The sequence below is a fragment of the Nomascus leucogenys genome, chromosome 15 (genome assembly GCF_006542625.1).
Source record: "Nomascus leucogenys isolate Asia chromosome 15, Asia_NLE_v1, whole genome shotgun sequence".
Taxonomy (NCBI): Eukaryota; Metazoa; Chordata; class Mammalia; order Primates; family Hylobatidae; genus Nomascus; species Nomascus leucogenys.
In genome coordinates this window covers 95418483-95443323 of record NC_044395.1, presented here as the reverse complement: position 1 = coordinate 95443323, position 24841 = coordinate 95418483, and the positions used below count along the sequence as shown (strand labels likewise).

The 24841-nt window shown below is 42.7% G+C and overlaps 1 protein-coding gene across 5 annotated transcripts in view; it reads right to left on the bottom strand.

Moving 5' to 3' along the window:
- CD44 (CD44 molecule (Indian blood group)) overlaps window positions 1–24841 on the bottom strand; it is a 92741-nt gene that overhangs the window by 51786 nt on the left and 16114 nt on the right. For 4 of the 5 annotated variants that reach the window (XM_003254411.4, XM_003254413.4, XM_003254412.4 and 1 more), the window contains exons 2-3: window positions 4037–4202; window positions 385–518 (exon numbers count right to left, since the gene is read on the bottom strand). In XM_003254411.4, the coding sequence (XP_003254459.2) occupies window positions 385–518; window positions 4037–4202 (300 nt within the window). The remainder of the gene's footprint in view (window positions 1–384; window positions 519–4036; window positions 4203–24841) is intronic. The other variant, XM_003254417.4, reaches the window with a different exon arrangement.

The window sequence follows — 24841 nt, the reverse complement described above, 5'->3', positions numbered from 1 at the left end:
GGTCCAACACAAATCCGTAAACTTTCTTAAAACATTATGAGATTTTTTTCTGCCATTTTTGTTTGCTTGTTTTTTAGCTTATCAGCTACTGTTAGTTTTAGTGAAATTTATGTGGGGCCCAAGACAATTCTTCTCCCAATGTGGCCTAGGGAAGCCAAAAGATTGGACACTCCTGAAGGGTATTTAATATTTATTTGTTTATTGTTTGCCTCCCCAATTTAGCATGTAAGCTCCATGGAGACAGGAATGTTGACCCTGTTGTACAGATATTGAGTGAGCATTTGTTATGTAAATGGAGGCTACATGAATCCCCACTTAAGCTGAGCTCCAAAGACCAGGCTCCCAAAGCCTTTCACGCCAACAGACACCCCCCTGAGAACCAACCTGAAGCATTGAAGCAATATGTGTCATACTGGGAGGTGTTGGACGTGAGGATGTACACCCCTGTGTTGTTTGCTGCACAGATGGAGTTGGGGTGGATCCGGGGAATCACCACATGCCCTTCTATGAACCCGTACCTGTAAGAGAAAAACAAGAGGATATTGACCTAAATGGCTAAGACGGGAATTTCATAATATCCCATTGAATGACATTTAACGCCGTGCAACTCTTCATTCAGTTCACCCCTAGGGATATTGGAGGTTTCAACAACCGAGTTATGTGAAATCCAAAAATAACAGCATAGAGAGGGAAAGAGATCAAGACTGATAGAAACAAAGTGATTTTATTTAGAGACCTATAAAGAGCTTTTTAAAAAAAAAATCATGAAAGCAATAATTAGTTTCAATTAAAATTTGTGTTCAGCAGTGTTGAGTCTATTTGAACAAACAGAAGGAAGCCTGAGTCACAGAAGAGAGAAGTTTTGATGCAAGATTCATGCTGGCTCTGGATTACCTTCATGTTTTCTAGAAAATACACAAAATGGCCAGCTTCCATAGATAGGAAGGGGTGCTTCTTTATTTCAGTGCACACATTCCAGACCTGCCTCATGTCCCATTCCCCCACTTCTTTCTCAGCCACAACTTTTCCTGTGAGTCCCCTTACTCCATACTCCATTGCCCTAAACATGAAGCCTTCTTTATATGCCAAGTACACAGCATAGCACACTGACTCCTGAGCATTGCAGGCATAATTCTATTGCCACTGGGAATAAATTAACCATCATTACAATGGGAGTCATAGCAATTAAGTAAGCAGATAGCAACGGCTCATGTAGCTCAGGAACTTTCCAGAAGTAGCACAGCCAGAGAAACACATAGCCCCTCTCTCCCCACCAAGGTATCTCTGGGAGTGTGTCACATCTGGAGGCCCTTTCAGATACAACATACACAGCCCAGCCTCTTCTAGCAGCATCCTGGTGGCTAAAAACTTGCTTATTTTTTAATTGTGCTAAAAACACAGTTTTTTCTGAATATAAAATGCCTCAAAAAATGAGATGTGGGCTGAGAAAATGCCACGTGCAAGGGAAGCTGTGGTGCAGCAGGAGGGCAGAGAGGAGGAAGCTAAATCCAGCAGGTTTTTCAAAATGCAATTCTGGCTAAAATGCACATCGATGCTTTTCATCTTTCCTGCCAGGGGCAACAGCATGGAGTGCATCACCCTGCAAGACCCATGGAAATGTCTGTGAGTCTGAAGTTTCCAAGCACACAGAACTCCTATCTATGTGGCAATTGTAGCTCGCATGACTAATTTCTCATCTGAACAGACAAACTGGTTTCCCCAAAGCCTCCTTAGCTTGGCAGGGGGTGTGGGCACAATTAAATGGTAATAAGTTTTCATATATCTAAGAGGTGCTACCAATCAGGGTGGGGCAGACAAAAGAGAGTAGCTGCTAAGGTTTTATCCTAACCCATGAGACTCTGCCATCTGTCCTGTGGCAGAAAGCTGATTCATAGCTACCTGAGTGAAATTATGGAAATGAGTTTTGCAATACTTAATAAAAGTTACGGGTGAAATGATAGATTTCTTTGGCACAGTTTTTCTTTTTCTAAATAATACTTCTTGGTGAACCTACCTGCCAACTCACCCCCATCACATCATGTCATCAAGTATGGATAACACCAACATTCTAGAATCTATTGCATTCTCTTTGTAAGCTATTATTACTGAGTTTTTGCCACCTCATGTTGCCTGCCAGTTTTATGTGTCATGCTAACTGTAAATTTTGGATATTAAAGTTTATATGTGTGTATGTGGCATGAGTAAGTTACTGTTCACAGGGAGGAAAGAATATTCAGCAAATCCAGGCAGCATACATTCCTCCACTTTTAAGCCCCTGAGGAGGGCTTAGTCATTAAAATCCTGTCCTGGGCTGAGGCCAAGCAGAACCAGAATCCCAACTCCTCCATAGGCAGGCTGTGTGTGGAACTTCTCTAAGCCTCAGTTGCTTCATCCAGAAAAATGAGGTGATAATATTGACCAATAGTGCAGTTTGAGGATTAAGTGAGGGGTTTGGCCAGGTGGGCAGTAGGGCTCCCAGCATCTAAGTGCTTGATGATTGGCCAGTGGCAGTTATAAGATCTCCCCTGGTCCTCAGCACATGGGAGCATTTCTATATTTTGCAAGTATGCCTTGTTTGTATTTCACAATCAAAGTTCAGCTTACTAAATTCACTTTCTTAGGCCAGTGGCCTAGTCAGGGCCATAATTAAACAATTAGCCTTGGAAATAGAATAATGGATTTGCTAAATGGCCTTTTTTCATTGCATCCTACAGTGCAAGGTCAGTAGCCACCAGAGCTTTCTCCCTCTCTCTGCTCCTTTCATATTCCCCCAGACCTAGCTCTGAACACATACAGATGTCTGTGTACATCTGCTCTTTATTTTAGAGCAGTGCTGCTCAATAGAACTTTCTACAATGATGGAAATATTCTCTAACCTGGGTCGTCCAGTACAGTAGCCACTGGCCATTGGTGGCTAACCGAGCACTTAAAATGTAGTTAGTGCTAGTGAAGAACTAAAGTTTTAGTTTTAGTATTTTAATTAGTTTAAGTGTAAGTCACCACATGTGGTTACTGGCTACCATATCAGACAGTGCAATTTTAGGCAAAAGACTTTCCTTTTATCTTTCAGCAAGAGTCTCAGCCATCACTCATAATGTGGGTGCATGACTGTAACCAGTGTTGGAGGACAGAAGCACTTAACTTACACTTCATGGTTTCCGTAGAGTTCTGCAGCTTGACTTTTCAAAAGCAGTCTGTGTGTATGTGAGTGTGTGTTGCAGAGAAAGGGGAATCATATTACCTAAAGACACTGAAAAGCACAGCTACAGGCTGGGGTAGAAACTTCAGAGCAGTTGTAGAGGTTACTCAGTCCTCTTCTAGTGAAAACAAATTGAACCAGAACAATTCACCGTGATTGCCACCGTGGCTTGCCCTTCTTGTGCACCGCTTACCACAAGGCCATTGGAAATTCAAAAAATAAAGTCCTTGCTTGTTGTGATTATCTTGCTTGGAGCCATAGTTTGAGGAAGGCTCTATGGAGCTCTAGAATAACAGGGCTCCCAATAATAATATATATATCTTAATATAATATAGCTTAATAATTTTCATGCCTTTTTATTTACTTTTTCAAACCAGAGAAACATAGAAGGGAAACCCAAAAAATTTTTTTAAAGAGAGACTAGTTTGAAAAGTCTGCTTTGAGCCAAGTCCGCAGGGCCAAGACTCTAACAGCCACATATTTATTTCAGACACTGTTATTTGGTTTATGTTTTCTTGTGGTTCTGACAATGATGCTGCAGCTTCTTTAAAGCCAGGAGAGCTCTGTGGAAGCAGGTTAGACAAGAGGATTCCAGCCAAGAGGACCCCTAATGGCTTCCTCTGGGCTCCCGCTCTATGATTCACAAAGGTGTCTTTAGCTGACTTTAAACTCCAGTTGTCATACAGGTTCCAGACTGACTTGGCCAAATTAATAGGTGGGGTTGACTCCTTGGGCAATAATCCATTCAGCTGTGAGAAAGGAGCTTTCCAGTTCTAAGCCCAGTTCCCTGGTCCCAGGCTGCCAGCTTTCTCCAGTGGTCGGGTGCTGATCTCTTACCTGCAGGTCTCAAATCCGATGCTCAGAGCTTTCTCCATCTGGGCCATTGTGGGCAAGGTGCTATTGAAAGCCTTGCAGAGGTCAGCGGCCTCCGTCCGAGAGATGCTGTAGCGACCATTTTTCTCCACGTGGAATACACCCGCAAAGCGGCACGTTATATTCAAATCTATGGGAAGAAACAGAAATGTTAGATTCTTTTGCATAAATAATTTGGAGACAGTAATAAGTTCAGTTTAGGACAGAATCCTTAAAAAGCCAAATAAGGCCAGGTGCGGTGGCTCACACCTATAATCCCAGCACATTGGGAGGCCGAGGCGGGTGGATCACCTGAGATCAGGAGCTCGAGACCAGCCTGGTCAACATGGCGAAACCCCGTCTCTACTAAAAATACAAAAATCAGCCAGGTGTGGTGGCACGTGCCTGTAGTCCCAGCTACTTGGGAGGCTGAGGCAGGAGAATCGCTTGAACCCAGGAGGCAGAGGTTACAGTGAGCCAAGATCATGCCACTACAATCCAGCCTGGGTGACAGAGTGAGACTCCATCTCAAAAAAAAAAAAAAAAAAAAAAAAAAAAAAAAAAAAAGAACAAACAAACAAAAAGCCAAATAAACTTCTCTACTAGCCAGAACCTTCAAAATTCACTTCAGCATTCCAAAGCACCATAATATTAAGCTCAAATCTGAGATAAGACATGGCAAAATAATATCACTCTTACATTCTCTCCATTGATTGCTCTGCAACAAAGGTTTTAAAAAGCAAATGATTTAATTTTGATTATTGGTGTCATACAAACTTATGGAAAACTTACAAAACACAGGAAAGGAATGAAGGAAAGTAAGTCCACCACTACAAAAACTACAGCAAACGCTTTTCTGTATCTTCTTCCAGTTTGCTTACCGAATACACACATTCACACGTGCACACACGCACACAAATACTTTATGCATATATACATAAAGTATGTGTCTATATACACATACACACATACACAAATATACATACTCACACATATGCTTGCATAATTGAAATGGTACTGAATATACAGTTCTATATTTGAGAGTCATTCTTCCACTTAATCTTATGTTATGAGCATTTTTCCACAATCAAGTGATCTCTCCCTGGCTTACAACCTCCAAGAGTTTATGTTCACACCCAGTATAAATGTTCTTATTACGGCTAAAACCAACATAATCTGGCTCCTGGCTCCCTCTCTAACCTCAAAGTAGCTTGCTCTGCTCTAAGCACAAAGCTTCTCTTCAATTCTCTCAGACACTCTGAGCTCCTTCCCATCCTAGAACATTTGTATCTACCTTCTTCTCTGTCTGGAATGTTCCATTCTAAAATGGTCACATAGGTGGTTCATTTTTTTATCATTCAGAATTTTAACTCCACATCACCTCACTTTAGAGTGCTTCCCTAAACACCCTTACCTAACACCCAGTCTCTCCCTCAACTCATTTGGCTTTTGTGTCTTCACAACGGCATGGTCATCTATTGGTGTGTGTGGTTATTCTCTTTTTCTCCTTCCTGGAATGAAAGCTCTGAGAAAGCAAGGGCCTTTTACTTGCTTGCAGCTGTTATCTCTAATCCCTATAACAGTACCCAATAGAAAGTAGGTGCTCAACAAGTATTTGTTATATAAACAAATGACTCATTGAAATTTCCTCAGAAACACACTTTTAATATATTGGCAGACCAAAAGCCTGTCGTTTGCTCTCAGAGTTAATGGCACTGAAAATGAAGCCTAACTGCTATCAATTGGGTAAAGAATTATTCAATACAAGGACTTTAGTGAGTTTTGTAGACATTAATCTGAAATTCCAATAGAGAGCCAGAAATCATCCTCTTCTACTTGATCCTGTGTAACAATCTCAAAAGACTTCAAAGGTTGTAATTGAAAACTCCTGGGAGTATATGACCCCCGGTTTACACTTGAGGAAACTGCATGCAAAGGGTTAAGTCATTGAAACTATCCTGGTGAAGCTTGATTCCTCCTGAACACTTCCTTAGGCCTCAATGACAGTCCTTCTCTAAGGAGACATGTTGACATCATCTTGGGACAATGCCCCAGGTGCCTGGCCAGGCACCACTCCTTGTTGTTAGTTAAGAACCAGGTCTGGAATCAGACAGAACTGGCATTAACCGGCTCCATCTCTTCATTGCACAGCTCTAGAGGTGGGTAGGAAGATTCCATTTATTTCCCAACAAGAAAGTTGAGGCTCAGGGAAGTGAGTTGCCCAAGGAAGCAAATGAGTACTTCTATCTAGAGCCTATAGTCTCCTTCCTGAATCCCAGTTGCTCTGTTCTGTATTTCTGAGCTGACAGCAAGAAGACACGGGACATATTACAGCAGTGTCTCTGGGTACCCATTACCTTTGAGATTCTGTGTTGCATCATCTTCAGAACTCTGAAAGATGAGTTTTATGTATGTATGTATTATTTATGGGTGAAGCTCAGAAAAATTAAATGACTCCCCAAAGTCACCCAGCTCTTAAGTGGCAGAGCAGGAAATCTATCTCAGACCTGTTTACCACCCAAACCCATGCTTTGAAACACTTTACTATGTGCCCAAGGATCCTTTTCTATCATTAGGGCAACTGAAGAAAGGAGACAGGCACACCTAAACAACTGTTAAATAATGACAAAGATAGAGTCATTATTATTGAATTGTATGGGCAACCACTGCTTTCTCTTTCCTGAGCAGGAAGCAGGTCTCAACCACTAGGAAACAATGTCTAACAAATGCAAAATGAGATAAGAAAACTGTTAAAATTCTGTATTATCTTCCTTGATTCTGAAAATAGTAAAAGAAGAAACAAGAAATGGAACTTGAAAAGACATAAGCCATGTCTATTATTTTTATTTTCTTTTGTTTGTATCTTTAGCACATGGGGGGAAAATAACAACTAGGTGAAATGGAGAAAATGTGTTTTTGCAGTTCACTCTTTTTCAAGCCTAATGGTGTTCTCTTAAGCCACTCATGCAGCACTTGGCTGATGGGGCAATGAGAGGATAGAGAAGGAAATGCATAAGGCCCTTTTGCAATACTATTTGTTTTTACTGACCTTTTCAACTTTGGCCTCAGTTGGCCAGTCTTACAAAAGCAAATTGTCAATCTACATCACAGACCTTCCGGGGCCTCTCCTTGTCCAGCACACAAAAGAAAAACAAAGCATTCTTATCAGCTTCTTGACGATAAGGCTGATAGGGGAGCCTCTGATTCCAGGCGAGGCAAACTCCTGTCTGCCCCTGGCCCAGGTGGCTGCTGTCACTCTCAGGTTAAAAATCAACTCTGAGGCATGGACAATAATTGGAGCTCAATGGTAGTTTCTTTCTTATTACAGTCAATTCTACCTTGCCACCTGGCAGACAGAATATGCAAATGCAAGAGGAACCAATTGAGGCTGAGACTTTTCAGTAAAATCCCTTGAGTTTCATGAGTTTCAGTAAAATCCCTTGTGTTTCAGAAGCCAACATAACTTCACTGACAATACATGCATGCATTGTGTGAGTGTGTCTATATGACGGCTCTTCCAAAAGTTCGTGAAAAATATGTGCTACGAAAAAACTATACATAGATTTCAAATTTTTTTTGCACCGAAATAAACTCTCACTAACTTGATATATCTGAACAGGATCTAGTTTGAGGCACTAACAAGGATAAGACATGTTTGAAAAGATCCTCTCTCAGAGCAACATGAATTCTGCTAAAATTGAAGCAAGAACACACACCAAAATTTTTGGTGAAGCTTAGGTGGAAGAATGGCAAAATCACTGATGCTTTATGAAAAGTTCATCAGGACAATGCCCCAAAGAAACCAGCAGCTTACAAACAGATAACTTGTTTGAAGAAGGGACAAGATGATGTTGAAGATGAAGCCTGCAGTGATATGCCATCCACATCAATTTGGGAGAAAAAAAATTAATCTTATTTGTGACTTAAATGAAGAAGACCAATGATTAACAGCAGAAACAATGGCCAGCATCATAGACATCTCAACTGGTTCAACTTACACAAATCTGACTGAAAAATTAAAGTTGAGCAAACTTTCCACTCAGTGGTTGCCAAAACCATTGTGCCCAGATCAGCTGCAGCCAAGAGCTGAGCTTTCAATGGAAATTTTAAACAAGTGGGATCAAGATCCCGAAGCATTTCTTTGAGAATTATAACAGGAGATGAAACATGGCCTTATGGGTGTGATCCTGAAGACAAAGCACAATCAAAGAAATAGCTACCAAGAGGTAGAAGTGGTCCAGTCAAAGCAAAAGTGGACCAGTCAAAGCAGGTGGACCAGTCTAGAGCCAAGGTCATGGCAGCAGTTGTCTGAGATGCTCAAGGCATTTTGTTTGTTAACTTTCTGGAAGGTCAAAGAACGATAACATCTGCTAATTATGAGAGTGTTTTCAGAAAGGTAGCCCAAGCTTTTGAAGAAAAAATGTATTGAAAAGCTTCACCAGAGAGTCTTCCTCCACCATGACAATGCTCCTGCTCATTACTCTCATCAAACAAAGGCAATTTTTTTGAGAATTTCTATGGAGAAGCCATCAGGCATCCACCTTACAGTCCAAATTTGACTCCATCTGACTTTTTTTTTTGTTACTTAATCTTTAAAAATCATTAAAGGGGACCCATTTTTCTTTAGTTAACAATGTAAGAAAGACTGCATTGACGAGATTAAATTCCCAGGACCCTCAGTTCTTTAGGGATGGACTAAATGGCTGCTATCATAGCTTATAACAGTATCTTGAATGTGATGGTGCTTATGTTGAGAAGTAAAGTTTACATCTTTAAATTTTTATCTTTTAATCTCATTTTTCCATGAACATTTTGAATTCTCCTCATACTTACATGTGTGTATGCAAGTGAGTGTGTGGTTGTATGTGCATGTGATCAGCCAAGACAGGATGAAACAGACAAACTCAACCTTTAGCCTTCCTAGATGTGAAGGCTTAAGCAGGTCCTGACACATTGTAGGTATCTGCAAAGGGCTACTGATTGGATGAAGAAATCCTATGCAAAGTAAAAATTCCACAGCTTACATTTGCCTTGATCTCATGAGAAAGTCCAACTCCTAACCCTGACACTATTTAACCACTTAGGAGCTGCAAGAATGGAGTTAAATACTTCATTTCTGGTCAACTATCCTGTGAGTGTTCACAATCCTTCTACTCTAGGTCACTCTTGACTTAAAAGGAGCCAACATTTTCAAGGCTGTGTGTCATTCAAATGCTGATAATTTATGAAAATATTTCACCAGATTTCCTTGATACTAATGCCAACCCAAATTTTTACCCTGGAGGATATTAATAATGCCAACAGCAAGAGCAGTGGCTAATATTTATTATGCATTCGTTATGTATATGCCAGGCTCTCTTTTAGGCACTTTAGAATTATTAACTCATTTTATCCTTGAAACATCCCTATGAGGTGGGTAATATTAGTATCCTCATTTTCCAGATGGAGAAACTAACACACAGAGAGGGGAAGAAATAAAGAAACATGCCCAAACTCACAATGAAGTAGAATTAAGATAAGGTTGAGACGTGAATAGCCATGGACCACAGAACATTGCTTGACAGAGTGCCAATGTCTCTGGCAATGGTGCTAGCCATGCTGCAAACCACTATAGAGAGGCAAGACTCCTCAGATGTCTGTGTGTCTCTCCTGAGAAACAGAGACCTCTGTGATTCAGGATCCACTTTGACTCAAGAAGCTAATACTAAATGGCTGATTGCATCTCTCAAACAAGCCTTTCCGGCTGGAAATAAATCAAGAATGTTTTCCATTGAGCCCTCTTGTCTCCAATAAATCTCCTGTATCATGTAATGAATAAAATGTCCCAAGTGCCTCCCTCTGAGCAATAAATGAGCTCAACTGAAAACACTGACTGTTTGAGGCCAGTTTTGGATTCGGAGAGGAGACTTCCCGTGGTAGAAATGCCACCAGGCCTTTAGCACGCTCATTACTATAGGGCTGTGGGCAGCACAGAGGGGTCATGGAGACCAGTGTCCCAGTGTCTAGGAACCTTATCTCACTACCCACATGGGAAGAGGTCTGCTAGGGAGCGGTCAGGAAGGCGAGAAAAAGGAGCTCTGAAAGAAGGTTTTTTTGTCCTATAAAGCTGGTCTCTAGTGCCAAACTTTTATGAAGGTCAGTAGTTCAACCTAGTTAGGACCTCCTCAAACCTGGTTCAATTCCTGACCCTGCCACTCACTTTAGGTGACACAGGTTGTTAGTTACTTAACCTCTCTGACTCTCCACCTCTTCCTTGATGGGGTGACAATGCTAACCTGTCAGGGTTTATGGGACTATTAAATGAAATAAGGTATGTCAAACACTTGATATGGTGTTTGACACTCAATAATCAGAGCCAATGAGCATTGCACACTTATTAGGTGCCTTATGTACTTCAGCTAATTTAATTCTCATAAAAATGCTATGAGGTAGGCAGCATTGCTAAACCCATTTTAGAGATGAGGAAACTGAGGCACAAAGTGGTGAAGTCCTTTGCCCAATGTCATCCAAGTGGGAAAGTCAGTGTTCTAACCTCTATGCTATGTTGCCTCCTATCCAGGCTCCTGGTTACAGGTACTATGCACTCTCTCCTGGATAAACCATCACTGACCCCAAAGGCCATTAATCTCATCTATACTGTCCCCTAAGCCTCAGATCAGGGAAAATGGATCTCTAATCAAATTGTCTCAGCACATTTCAAAGCTTTGCCTAGATTGTAGGGCCTGCGAGGAATAATAGCTCCTTGGTCCACCCCAGTTATTTCTGAAGTTGTAGAAAATCACAACATGTACTGGGAAGAGAGCACTGTGTAATTTTCACCCAAGTTGCCATCATCTACGTCTTCCCAAACTTTCCTGAGAGGTGAGTGGGCTGGTTCATGCAGTAGCTAGTATTGGAACTGGGCTGCAAGGGATTTTCAATATGGAATCCAGGAGTTGGTCAATACATCCATGGACCTGTGAGATTATATGCAAGATTGTGTGTATGGATGTGTGTGTGTGTGTGTGTGTGTTTAGGTAGGGCAACATCTCTGGTTTTCATTGGTTCTCAAAGTCTGTGACACAACCAGTTAAAGAATTACAAGAAATTATTATCTCCAAGGTCTCTAGTAACCAGAAGTTCCAGCATTCTGAAATTTTGGAACTTCCCTGTGGGCTTCGTGACAACAGAACTGGTGTCTCCCTTCTTCACAGTTATGTCCCCAGTACCTAGTACAGCCACCCACGGTAGGCAAATGTTGAATGAAATAATGAATTAATAAATGCTCTCTTTCTGCCCCCAACCCCTGACAGGCTGCAGTCTTATAGGGTGCAAAAAGATCACCTATCAGTTTCCTTTCCCACATCATATCTGAAGAATCACCAGCTGGCGTTTGCTGAGAATTCCTTATTGGACACTTAAAATGTCTTTAACCCAGAACTTTGCTTCTGTGAACATTTGCTGTTTTCCCTGAAAGCAAATGTTTCAGAGACCAACTTTTAGTTTTGTAACTGGCTTTGTCTGTCTGAATGTGCAAGCCATCATCTCAGTTACAGGACAGTATGTTCACATACCACCACAGGGCCATTTCTGAGGCCAGATCTCCTAGGGAACATGGCAAACACAGTACATTCCATATGAAGACCACCCGAAGACAACCTACAGTCGTACTATGCCCAAAGAGAGGGCACTGTCAGTTCTCCAGACCAGACGTCTCCAGATTCTGCAAAATGAGTTAATTTGTTTTCTAACTTGAGCCACCCAGGTGTGCCAGATCCCTATTTGTCATCTCCTCAGGAGGGATGAGGCAGAATTAGATTTTTGGTTCCAGATTAAGCTATATGTAAGGAGAAGTTGCTTTATCATGAAGATGAGAATAAAGCCAATTCCTGCTACTCAATGGTGTTCTAATTCCTGCAGCTCCTGGTCCATGATAACCACAGTGAGCACTCACTGAGTGCCTAGTCTGGGTTCAAAGTATTCAGCACTTTACACCTAATATATCACTTAATTTTCCTAACAATCCCATGTGGCAGGCATTTTTATTATCCCCATTTTACACAAGAGGTAAGTGATCCATTGAGAAGACGTAAGTAACTTGTGCTAGTCACTGGGGGACCTGGGTTTCAGACTGGGCAATCTGGCTGATCATTTTCCAGTGTTAAATACCAACTTATGTGCAGGTCAGACACTGAAATGACAGGAAGCCCACTTACCCTTCATGTGATTTTTTTAATAAAGTGCGGAGAGGTGATCATGAAAAGAGAGCCCTAGAGAGAAGAATTTGAGCTTATTGAATATTATTTTTTTATTTTTTTTTAAAGTTTTTTTTCTTTTTTTTTTATTATACTTTAGGTTTTAGGGTACATGTGCACAATGTGCAGGTTTGTTACATATGTATCCACGTGCCATGTTAATTTCCTGCACCCATTAACTAAGATCAGAAGTCCCTTGATTCTGGACCACAAGATAGGGGCCTTTACCAAGGCTTGGTAAGGCTTCAGTGGAATAAACTTCACTAATGGAATTTTCACTCTCTCTCCAGAGAGGAGATTCTGAAGTCTTGACCTTGACTGGCTTTCCCCAACAGTGGGCTGACTGCTTCTCTCTGATTCTGCCTGTTGGTCTTCCCATCATACTCTTGGGAATTTAGAAAGCCCAAACCTAGTCATAGCCCTCAGGCCTCCTGCCCTTTACAGCCTGAATGCTCTCTCTACAATTAGGCAGGGCTCTTAGGAGAGGACTCCAGGACTTGGGGTTGGCCCAGGGTTGGGTCACCAAGGACACAGGCTGTCCTTGTGACATTTTGAGATGTCTGCGGCCAAACCCAAAAATCTAGACCGACCAAGCTAAGGCTCCAGGTTGATGTAGCTGGAACATGGCTCTTTGGGTGGACTGCACCCAAAGTGATTGAGCTCCTGGGAGTCGGCCACACACAAACCACTTGGACAGCCAGAAGCCCTGGTAAGCTCTCCAAAATTTTTAGTTTTACAGTGTTGATCATTAAAAAGCCAGGATTCTATTTCTGTCCTCTCATTTGCTGAGCTCATGTCCAAAACAGATTGCACAACTAATAAATCTTACTGAGCTGGTTCTGATCAGAAGTAGGAAGGGAAAAGGACAAGGTTTTGTTGTTTTAAAGCATTATTGTTAATTGGATTATCTACTTTTAAAGCCAGGAGGCACAATGGGAAGCTTCTAACCAATTTCTCTTGTGACACAGGAGAAAATAAGATCAAGAATAGCTGAGCATGGTACTCCAGCAAGTTAAAAAACAAAACAAAACAAAACAAAAAAACAAAAACACGCACACACACAAAAAAACTCAGGGGTTCATAATTGCAGATTCGTGACTCCTACACCAGTGCTCTTGCTACTGATCTATCTTTCATAAGAGGTCTGAGCAAGCTGTTCTCAAAAAAGCCACAACTCACTGTCTTAATAGGACATGAAGAAGTCATTTTCTTCTTCATTTGTTCGAAGGCTTCAAAGCCCAGAAGTTTTCATCTGGGAGTCTTTCTAGCTATTGTGCCCTCTGCTGCCCCCCAGGCCTGCCAGTCTAGAAGGCCGGCAGCCTTCCCTCTGCCGCCACATCACTCGCCCCCATCTCCTGACGCCCATGTGATGGGCTCCTGGTGAAAGGCTGTATTGTTTAGCATCCACTTCTGAATGAGGCCAGAATCACACTTGGTGGCCGAATCGCCTTTGGCTGCCCAGTGCAGACCATGAGTCTTGAGTGACTCAGTCTCTCCCGGAATTGCCCTGGAGGCGGATGAGGGTTTAATGAGCAGAGAAAACAGTCATGCACAATCATACCCAGAGAATTTCCTCCAGAATGTGCCCTGGGTTGCTTTCAACTGAGCTATTCATCACTTGGCACTTAGAAAGGCAAGGCACCCAAACGTCTTGGCACCTGGCTAGACCCCCGATTTCTCTGCCTTTTTTCCGTGGAGCCTGGAGACTGTCGTGGCAGCCAATGCTGAACCAACATGGAGGGGCCTGTCACATTGGAGAAGAATCCCGAGGGTTCTCCTAGCTGTTACCCTGGCCCTTCAGCCAAGGCCACCAAATGATCAACCCAATGCACAGTCTAGAAAGCTCTTGGGTTGTTTTGAGAGTTTGGAGAACAGTCCTGTCCCTGTCTCCTAATGGGATGATGGGGACTTGGAGGTGAGGGTATGGAGAACTGTTTAACCCCCCACTCCTGGTCCTGGATCCAACAGAGTCTTTCTGGCAAAAGAAAGTATGTGTCCCAGAACTGTTGCTTCACTGCACCAGAATTCTGTAACACCAAGTAGTCTTTGACGAGTGCGTCTTCAGGGAGAGAAACCACAGTACCCACCCCTGTGTGTTGCCATGGTGATCAGGAAATCCTCTGGCCTCACGATCTTTGTTTTCTGCTTTTTCGGGTCTTATTGATTTAGCAGATTGACTAGCACAAACCCAGGATGTGGTAAATGAAATGAAAAAAGCATCTCAGGGCCCAGATAGGGTTTTTCCTCTTGCAAGTAGAAAATAAGGTTGGGCCACTTGGTTTTGTCATTGGATTTTTTTTTCTGGGTAGTTACAATGACTGATACATCACCTAATCAATATACAGTTTCTGCTAATGTCTATAGCTGGCATTTTGTGGAACTGCTTAGCTTTAGTTTGAGGGAAGACTTCCATAACAGTTGAGGTAAGATGAGAAACTGTTACTCACAGGTAATATCTGTATTTCAGGGGTGATTAATGGGTTGCTGACATGCTGAGGTGAGCCAGGGGCCCCCATCTGGGAGTGGGATGCACTGGTTCTAGCCTAAACTCTGTTAATTATAAGCTAATTATGTGACCTTGAATAACTCCCTGTAGCTTCCCCAGGCACACTTTGCCTTCCTACCACCCAAGATGAAATAAAAAGTTATGAAAGTTTTGGAGCTTGGGAGAAAAAAGTGAGAGGGTTGATGTGCATACCTGGGACTGTATTAAAATCTCATAAAGCTTCTCAAAAACCTCATATGAATTAAGACACATTGGGGCTCCACCCTCAGCAGAACAGAATGGATTAAAGTACATCAGGCTTTGCTATTCTTGCCACGTAGCAGTTTCCTTCACCAATTATAAAGCACTTTCACATCCAAAAGCAGCCTGTGAGGCCCAGAGGGTAGGTACTACAGACCCATTTAAAAGATGAAGAAACTAATGGACATAAGTTTCACAGACTCAGTCTTACGGAGAGTTTGATAAACCCAGATCTCAACTCAGATTTTCCAGTTCTGCTAATTTTCTCCATTTCCCTGTGGTGCTGTCTTTTCAACTTGGGTTGTCAACAAGCAAATGGGACCAGTGGCAACATTCAGAGAGAAGATTGATGGTTTTCAAACGTTTCTTTCTCTCCCTGCCATGATGTCTTAGGCACAACCACAGTAGTTCAAGTGGTTAAAAATCGAGCTGAGCAAATTGGGGGCTGGAATGAGGGTGGAAGGGCAGACCCAGAGACTCAATCTACCAGCTGCTCATTCTCATCCAGCACCCACCCTACCCCATCAATGGTCCTGGCACCCGCCACAAAGCCCTAGGAGCCTCAGTGGAAAAGTCTGGAAAATACTGTGGTAGGGGCCAATCAAAGTGATGATGGCCACCACTTAGTAAGTCCTGCAATAAACCAGGGGCTCCAAAGCATTTGGAAACCTAGGAGGGTAAATCACCCCATGCAACGGACATACAAACAGATGCTCAGAGCAATTAGCACAGCTCAAAGGCTGCAGCCCAAATGAAATACATTGTGCAAAAATGCTATCCGTGAGCCAGGCTTAGTATTATCATTTTTGTATTTTTTCCCCTCAGTAAGAATACAAATATCTTGCAACTTAAGGTTTTTCATAAAGATTGTCCCTTGCTCACTCTGCAGAGGAGATAGCAAAGTTCGAGTTTCCTATCCTACTCTAAGGAGACTGGGGCTGGGTAAATAGTGGACTTGGCCAGATTTATACAATCAAAAACTGCATTAAGACTTGTTGTCCTTGAAGATACAGCCATCCAGATGGACAGAAGCAAAAGGTCACCACCAATTCCACCAGAGCCCAACTTCAACACACAGCCCAGGGCATCTCCAAATTTGATTTTCTTTCCTCTTGCCTCTTTTAACATCTCCTTAAGTGAAAAAGAAAAGATTCTGTAATGTATGGAGCTGCTAATTTGTGTCAGATTGTAGTCTATGTGCCTTAACAGATGCTATACCTTGAGAAGTCAAAAAATCACCCCCATTTCACAGATGCAACAAGTGAGGCTCAGAGTACAATCCACTCAGCATCCTGCTATGAATGTAGCAAGAGCCAGGAGTCAAACCCCAGGATAACATCTGGTCTCTGACATGAGTTAGCTAAGACTCAGTTTACCAAAGCTGTGCCTCTCTGCTTGGGATATGTGGATTTTCACCCTGGGGCATGAAATGTACGTGAATGGTGGGGTAAATGATGTGGCTGCAACACTAAGGCTCTGGCAGCTTCTACTGCTGAGCCCCCAGCTGGGCTTTCCAGTGATATTAACACTAATAGAGCACCTACTGTGTGCCAGGCTCTGTGCTTGGTACTTCACATGAACTATCTCGTTTCAATCCCACAATAGTCACATGAGATAAGTACTATTGTGATCATTGAAACTTTATACACATAAGAAAACTGAGGCTGAGAGAGGTGCAAGTTTGCACCAGCAGGGGGTGAGGCAGACAAATCTCTTCTTTCTCAGGGGCCACATGCAAATGTCTCTCTCCTTGCTGCACCTTGACTTTAGGAGGGTACAGACAAGAAGCAGAGTCATGCCTCTTCTCGGATAGTTTTAACATCTTGGGTTAGAATTTGCTAATACCATGCAAATTTAGCTGGGGGGTGGGAGCTGATTACTACTTTCTCCTCCCAGGAAGTAGCCATGAGAACAAAGAAGACAGGGAGAATTTCATAGAGAAGTTGGTCTTGCACTGGGATTTAAGAGGCCTGAGCCTCAACAGGGCTGACCCTGTAGTGACCACAGCAAGAAGTAAAGCTTGATGAATGGACTGGATTTCTGCCTGACTAGTATAGTCCTCTAATTCTCCTATGAGGGACATCTGTTCTTCCCAGGACAGATGCCATCTGGTTCGCATACTCCATAGATTGATGCTTTCTTACCCCTTTCCCCCTACCACCACTATAATTCACAGGGTGCACAATGCCAGTCACACTCCAATGGGCACTAAGTGCCTTGTAATCCTAGTGGCCTCTTCCCTGTTACTCAAAGAAGCTTATCCGAATGCAAGCAAGTGAATGTGCATGTTTTTCTAGGAACAGCCATGAGTTTGCTTCAGTTTAGAAAAAAAGAAAAAAGGTAAATCATTCATAACCCTTGGCACTTGGTGGCCAATAGCTCTTACTTACAATTTACCTTACAACCAACACTGACTTACAGGTGGATTAAAACAGAACAAGATTCATGCCTTTAGGTTGTCTTGCCTTCTTCAAATATATTAGCAATGAAGTGATGCAGCTGCAAAAATATTTATTTGCAACAACAAAGCATTACAAGTGACAAAGTAGAGCTCTAGATTTCCACTGATTTCAAAGTCAAAGGACTCAGAAATCACCAGGTCACATGTTGATGACTCAATCTCTGTCTTTCCTCGTGTTCCTCTTTTTCTATCAGATGCTAAAGTGAACATGGGTGTATGTGTCTGTGTCTGTGTGTGCATGTATGTGTGTGTTTCCGTCTGTGTGCACAAGAGCATGCATACAAGAAGCGGGGTCTCCTTCGCAGTCCAAGAACCCTACTGCTATTCACTCTTCAGATGTTTTGGGGAGTCACACTAACTTTCCCAAGCAGAAGCCCTACAGAGGGAGAAGCTGGATTGTGGGGATATTTTTTAAATGCGGGCCAAAAGATTTCCAGGATTACTACAGTTCCAACTGCCCTGTGAACTAATTGCTTGTAATTCACACCTCTTCCTGAGCTTTCAATCTGTGAAATCTCATCTGGAACAACAGATGCCAGTCTCAAATGCCAAGCTCCAGAGAACTCATTTCTGACAAGCTTTTAAATCCAACTCAAGCCACAGGGTTTGGACCAAAATCTTTACCATTCCATGCTCAGCTGAAGCAAGCCAAACATAACTTCCTTCTTTTAAGGAGCATGATCCCTGCAAAGATCCAGAGGCTTGGAAATGAAGGACATTACAAATGACCCTTGTGTGCAATTGTCAAAGAAAATAAGGTCTTGGTTTTCCCTTAAATAAATGACCCTCATACATGACAGGAGACCATACCTCGCAAAAGCCCATTCTTTCACCATAGACATTGGTGACTTAGACCTAGACCTAGAACCATCAGGGTGGGAATAACTGGGTCTCTTTCTACGAAATCTGTGCCTCTCAAAGCACCATTAGTTCCCATAAAGCATGGTGCAAGGTGTCAATTCACAGCACCTTCCCTATCATATGGATGATACGAGACAGATATAATCTTGGGGGCTGGAGAGTCAGATACAATCTGTGCCCTCAAAGAGCTTACCTCTAGAGTGAGGATATAGTATACAGGTAAATGATTAATACATGAATACGGTAATTTCAGATACTGATAGTGTTACACAGAAAATAAAAGAGGATATTATAATAGAGAATGACAGGGCTCTTTTGACAGGTGGTCTGTATGTCTAAGGCTCACTCTTTTATGAACTCATGGGCATATTTTACTTATTTATTAGGGGGCTTTTTGTAGGCTCAGATACCTGGCAAAAGGAAATACACTCCTCCTCCCCCCAGCACACAGATTAAATAAGATTTGGAATTCATCTTTGCCTTCCACAGTCCGTAAGGAGATGTCCTTAGAATTCAGACTCAGTAGGGTAGACAAGGGAAACTTGGAAGGCAAAGGCTACAACAACTGAATGACCTGGCTTCAGGGATAAGAGTTCCATTTGGGTCACAAGCTGGATAGAATTGGGGTAAGTGAAGCTACATCCATCCCTTCTGAGTCTTGACCAGAAAAAATTCAAGACAAAATCCAACCAGAGATTTACAGAGCCGCCCAGCAGAGTGCAACTGTGATGTGTCCACTCCCGAGCCCTCTGAACGCTTACAAGGCTCTCCTGACCCCCTGACATCTATGCCATCCATTATTTCACAGTTGCTGGTAACTGGTGATTGCAGGGATTTACCCTCATTGTATTGTGAGATTGTGGTAACCATACTCCAAGTATGGCTTGGATCAGAAAGGTCCAAGTCCTGGCTTGAGCTCTTGTGGGATGTTATGCATGCTATGTTTTTCTTAACCTTTAAGCCTCAGTTTCTTCATCAGTAAAGGAAAAGTAATGCCTTCCTTATGGGGTGCTTTTTGAGTATTAAATGAAGAAATATACCTAAATCATTTAGCAAACGACCTGACTTTCTGCAAAGAGCCTGGTACTTAACAGATATTAGCCAATCATCTCAAAGATTGAAGTGTATTAAAGGCAGCTTAAAAGTAAAGTGCCTCTTACTCTAACTTAATTCTTTATTAACTGGTCAACCACTTTCAGTATCCTTGGTTACAACCACTCAAGACCTCCAGGCTTCCTGACAATTAGGAGCCAGAAGCCTAATTATCCAGTACATGGGCTCTTACTATATATTATATGTGTTCTCTCTTGATAGAGAGGATAGATTGGAGATAGATGAGAGAGAGAGAGAGAGACTTTATAAAACACCATTCTAAGGAGGATCCTGCCTCAAGTGTCCTAACCCATATAACCAAAGTGGGTTCCACTGGGACCATGCCTTATTCACCTTTGTGTCCCCAGTGTCTGCCATTTAGTATGGTGCACAATAAATGTTAACTTGGTTTAGTGGGAAGAACATTAGGTTGAAGGTCTAGTGACCTGGAGTTGTAATATCAGGCTTCTTACTGATAAGCTGTGAGTACTTAGAGAAGTCACTTTACCTTCAGAGGCCTCGTTTACTTTATCAGACAAGGACAGAGTTGGATTTGAAAATCTCTAAGTCCCAGCCAACCCAGCCCTCTGCCTCTAGGAGAAGGCTACATATCTTTCTCACTTACTCTACAAACACTCAAGGAATCCTTGTGACTCTCTCCTGCCTGTAGAGAAATGGCATTTCACTCTGGTGTCAAGGTGGTTATGGTATAATGAATGCGTCAGACAGGGTGGACTGGCCAGTAAAAAGAAACAACTGGCAAAACACAAAAGAAAGTGTTACCAGCATCCTGTTCTCAGATTACACCAAATAAACGCCTTTCAGCACGCAGATATGAGAACCTGCCCCATCGAAGCTGGAGGGAAAGAGTGGTTTCAATTAAGAGAAATGCAGCAGCTACTGATTCCCTTAGAGAGAAGGCTCCTAAATTGCTACACACTGTCCCAGTGATCCCTGCAATAAATTTCAGCATCTTGGGCCAATTTGAACCATTCTTCCGTTCTAAGACAATCCTCGCCTGAGGAGCTGCTGAGTGGCCCCCAACTGAACAATGAATGGGAAGCTGGGAGGCATCCCCCACCTGGCACCTTGATCTTTGGTGGCCTTGGAGGCCCCATTGCCCCTGGGGAGAGTGAGGAGAGGGAAGTTTCCATCACCTCCTTTCCTGAAGATGTCTCCCAAGAGTTCTCAATTGTTTTGAGCTCCTTAATTCTCAAGGAGCCAGAAAAATCCAGTTTCTTAGGAAAAGGAGACACCTTGAACTTTCAAGGCTCCATTCTAGGGACAGAAGAACAGGATTAATACCATGAAGCTGAATGGGAACTTGCAGTGAAGCGTTAAGAGGGAGAAGGAGCTCTGAATTGAATTCCAGCCCCACCATATAAGAGCTGAGACATCTCAGGTGGGTTACATCCACTTTATGAGCCTCAGTTTCTCTGCCTGTAAACTGGCTCTGATGAAATTCAGCCATTCATTTATTCAGTTGTCATTTGCTGCCTCTCTCAAAGAGAAGTTGATGGGAGTTAGAGAATAAATATACAAAAAGCACCAGTAGAGAGTCTGGATAGTAACAGATGCTTAATAAATGTCCGTTTTCTTCCCTTCTCCTACAGGAAGATGAAACCTTGGATGACTGGCCCCAGTCTTCCCCACTGCAAAGGGGTCTCATAAGTTCTAATTTATGATGTGTTTGCACCATGAAAAAAATCATTTGCACTTTGATAATCTGCTCTTTCATCTCAAGCAACAGTCCAAAATCACACTCTAATGAAATTGAAAGCAGATGAGAAACCGACACACATGTAAATACTCCTATTAAAAGGTGCAAAAGCCTTACTCACTTCTGAGGTGTGGCTGGGAGTGGCCAGATCTTCTTTTCTTTAGAGGACAGCAGAACTAAGCAGCTAAAGGCAATTAAAGGTATTTTTGGAGATGAGAGAATTGATTAAAAACCATGGACACACTTTATGCACTCAGAAGCTGGTCCCTCATTGGCAACCAAGAAATTCCAAGCTTGCGCTTCTGGGAAGAAGGGGACTCTGGGAAACCCCAAACTCAGAATGAAAAGGAAGCTACTCTGTTAAACTGCCTCTGGAAAGAGCCCTTCTGTTCTCTGGCCTCAGAGAACAGCACTGTAAAGAAACAATTGCATTGAGAGAGGGAGGAAAACACCATTTCTTCCTCCAGCCCCACCACCTACTGCAGGGACAGAAGGCAGGAAGAGGCTGATCCTGCTGAGACAAGCAGCCTTGGAGATTGACTGTAATTGTGCAAGTAAAGACAGGACCTGGAGTGCGTTTCCCAGTTCACTTTCACCAGCTACAGCAATAATCCTGCTTCCCGGAATGTTCCATGCTGCTTCATTTGCTCAGCAACAGTTGTTCCAGGAAGCCCGTATGCACATAGTGTCAGCTTGCTGATGTGCCCGCCCTGCCAAATTCAATGAGAGTTTATTGGCTAATGTTTTGCCCAGAAATGGGATGAAAATCTTCCAGAGGCAGCTGGAATCATTTTCAAGTGCAGCCGGAACACAGTTGGGGCAGAATGGTGAATGGAGAGGCCCCAAGTGCAATCATCACAATGATCTTAATTATGACTGTTGAATGCTTACTCCATGCCAGTCGTTCTATCAAGGGTTTCAAGTCTGTGATCGCGTCAGCCCTTACACAACTCTAAGCCATAGGTATATTACAACTCTATTTTAGAGAGAGAAAATTGAGGCTCAGAAAAGTTAAGTAAACTGCTTAAGGCCACATAATTGGTGACTGGCAGAACTGGAACCCAGCTCTATCTCTGCAATTCATACGGCTTTCTAAGCACCCAGCACACCAGAAGCAAATCCCCCTAATGTGTCCTTGACAGCCCAGAGACTCAGTTATGTGGGCTGGAGTAAACCTTCTCAATTCCGGCCTTTGGAAGAAGATAGGAAAGCTGGTTCTGAGAGACCCTGGTCCCTGCTGGCCTGAATGTCTCCCAGGGCTCTGGGAAGCTACTTTTGGAGAAGAAACCAGATGAGTTTTCCAGAGTTTTTAATAACGCAAACAATGCAGAATACAAAAGTGGCTGTTGACTTTAGCCTTCCAAACAATACAAAGAACAGGAAGCTCTAATAGATAATTGGGGTCCTTTCCTATATCATCAGAAACTATGTGGAAGGAAGCCTGGGGATGATCTGATGAGGCTTGTTTCAGAGGTGAGAGAGCTGCCCCAAACATGTCCCAGAGGGGAGCCACACCGAGCACCCCCGTCAGCCCCAGCAAGAAGTAGCCTGGAGTATCCATGTCTTGCTTCCCCAGCCCTTGCCCCAACTGCCCTGTCTCTAGAGGAAAAATGTTTCCTCCTTATCCCTCACACTCATCCTGAGTGGGCAGATGTTGCATGTGTTCAGCTTCCCTTGGGGTGATGCCCTTGCAGGAAACTGTGGAAGAGATGATTTCTTAGATGATGCCAGCCAAGGAAGCAGGTGCAGGGACTGGGGTGGCTCACAGCTATGAGGAGGAAGGAGGGAGTGAGAGAAGATGTGGCCTGTGTACCGACTCTCCTCTGCTTTTCAAGCACTTGGCTCTTGTTCCAATAGAAACAGATAGGTTAAAAGATGATACACATAGATAGATGATAGATATAGATAAAGATAGAGATAATTAAGAGATAGAGATAGATATATGGCAGATAGATGATAGATATAAATAGATAAAGATAGAGATAATTAAGAGATAGATATATGACAGATAGATGATAGATGGAACATAGACAGATAGAAGATAGATAGATAGACATATAGATGGATAGATGATAGACAAGGTTTTTTAAGAAGTTGAATTTGGAACTCACAGGCTGCATCCACCATGGTAAGCCACAATCCTACCAAAATCACCCCAATACTGAAGTGGATATGGGGCCTTCAAAAAGGAGAACCCCAATTCAGTGTCTCCATGTGCTGGGCACTGTGCTAGGAAAAGATCGAGGCATTGAATAAAGCAGACAAGGTCACTGTCTCGATAGAGGTTGTGGACCAATAGAGTAGACAGGCTATTTTTTTTCTTAATTTTTAATAAAGACAGGGTCTGGCTCCATCACCCAGGCTGGGGTGCAGTAGCACAATCCTAGCTCACTGTAACCTCAAACTCCTGGGCCCAAGCACTCCTCCCACCTCAGCCTCCTGAGCAGCTGGGACTACAGGTGCGTGCCACCATGCACAGCCAACTAAAAATATATTTTTGTAGAGACAGGGTCTCACTATGTTGCCCAGCAACCTCTGCAAACCTCTGCTGTCAAAGTAAGTCTTTTGCCTCAGGCTCCCAAAGTGCTGGATTACAGGCATGAGCCACTGACAGACATTAAACAAGTTGACAACACAGCATGATAAATGTAACAGACACATGAGGTGTAGTAGGAGCCAAGCTCAGTGAAAAGGGAAGCCTTTCCTCTCAAGGCCTGTGCTGTCCCCAAAGGAGATCTGTCTCTCTGAGGAAATGTCTTTGCAGCTGAGAACTGAAGGATGGATTAGGAACCAGCCGGCCAATCTAATGCTCAACAAGGCTCATGATCAGGAAATTCACGCTCAAAAGAAAGGATACACCATTTTGGTTTAGAATCAAATGGTTTAGAATCCATTTCCTTCAGATCGTTCATCATTAGATACTGAAAAGAACTGGCCCCCTTCCTGCCTAAGACACAATCACATCCTTCAGGTCCATTTTTAAATCCTTTAACTATATTTAGGTGATAAAAAAGGAATGGGAAACAAAATCCTGAAGGCTTCCCCCCATGATGTTGGATTCATGAGCTAACTGTGTGGAGGCAGGGGACTGGCTCAGAAAACCCTCCTGTTCATTTTTGGGTTCATTAAAAGGTTGAGATGCTAGACCCTTAAGCTTTGGACTCAAACTATTAGGAAGGACTTTTTCCTGCCTATGAAAGAGCAATTTTTAATATAAAATCCAATAGTCAATTCCAGACCCCTTGAAAGTAAATCAGGCATATTGGGAGCAAATGATGTCCATGGTGACATGGACATCAGCTCTGGGGTAGAAACTAGGATTCAAATCCTGAATTTGCACTAATTAGCTGTGACCTTGACCTTTCATAACCTTGCAGAAGTCATTAAACTTTCATCCCACACAGGAGGACAATAATGCCAACCGCGATGTTAATATGGGGCTGCTTTAGATAATGGAACTGAAAACACTTCACACACATTAATACACTCTAAGAGTGCAGTAGAAAAGGGAAGACGACCATTTCCCTTGAGGGTCATCATCGCATAATTTAGAGAAAGAAATGCTCATTCAAGTTCGTAGTAATTCTCTTTTAATGGATCACTCTAGAGCAGTGGTCCTCATGCATGGTGTAGCTTCAACAGTGCTGAGATGGGCTGCAAGTAATGAGTTTCTAAT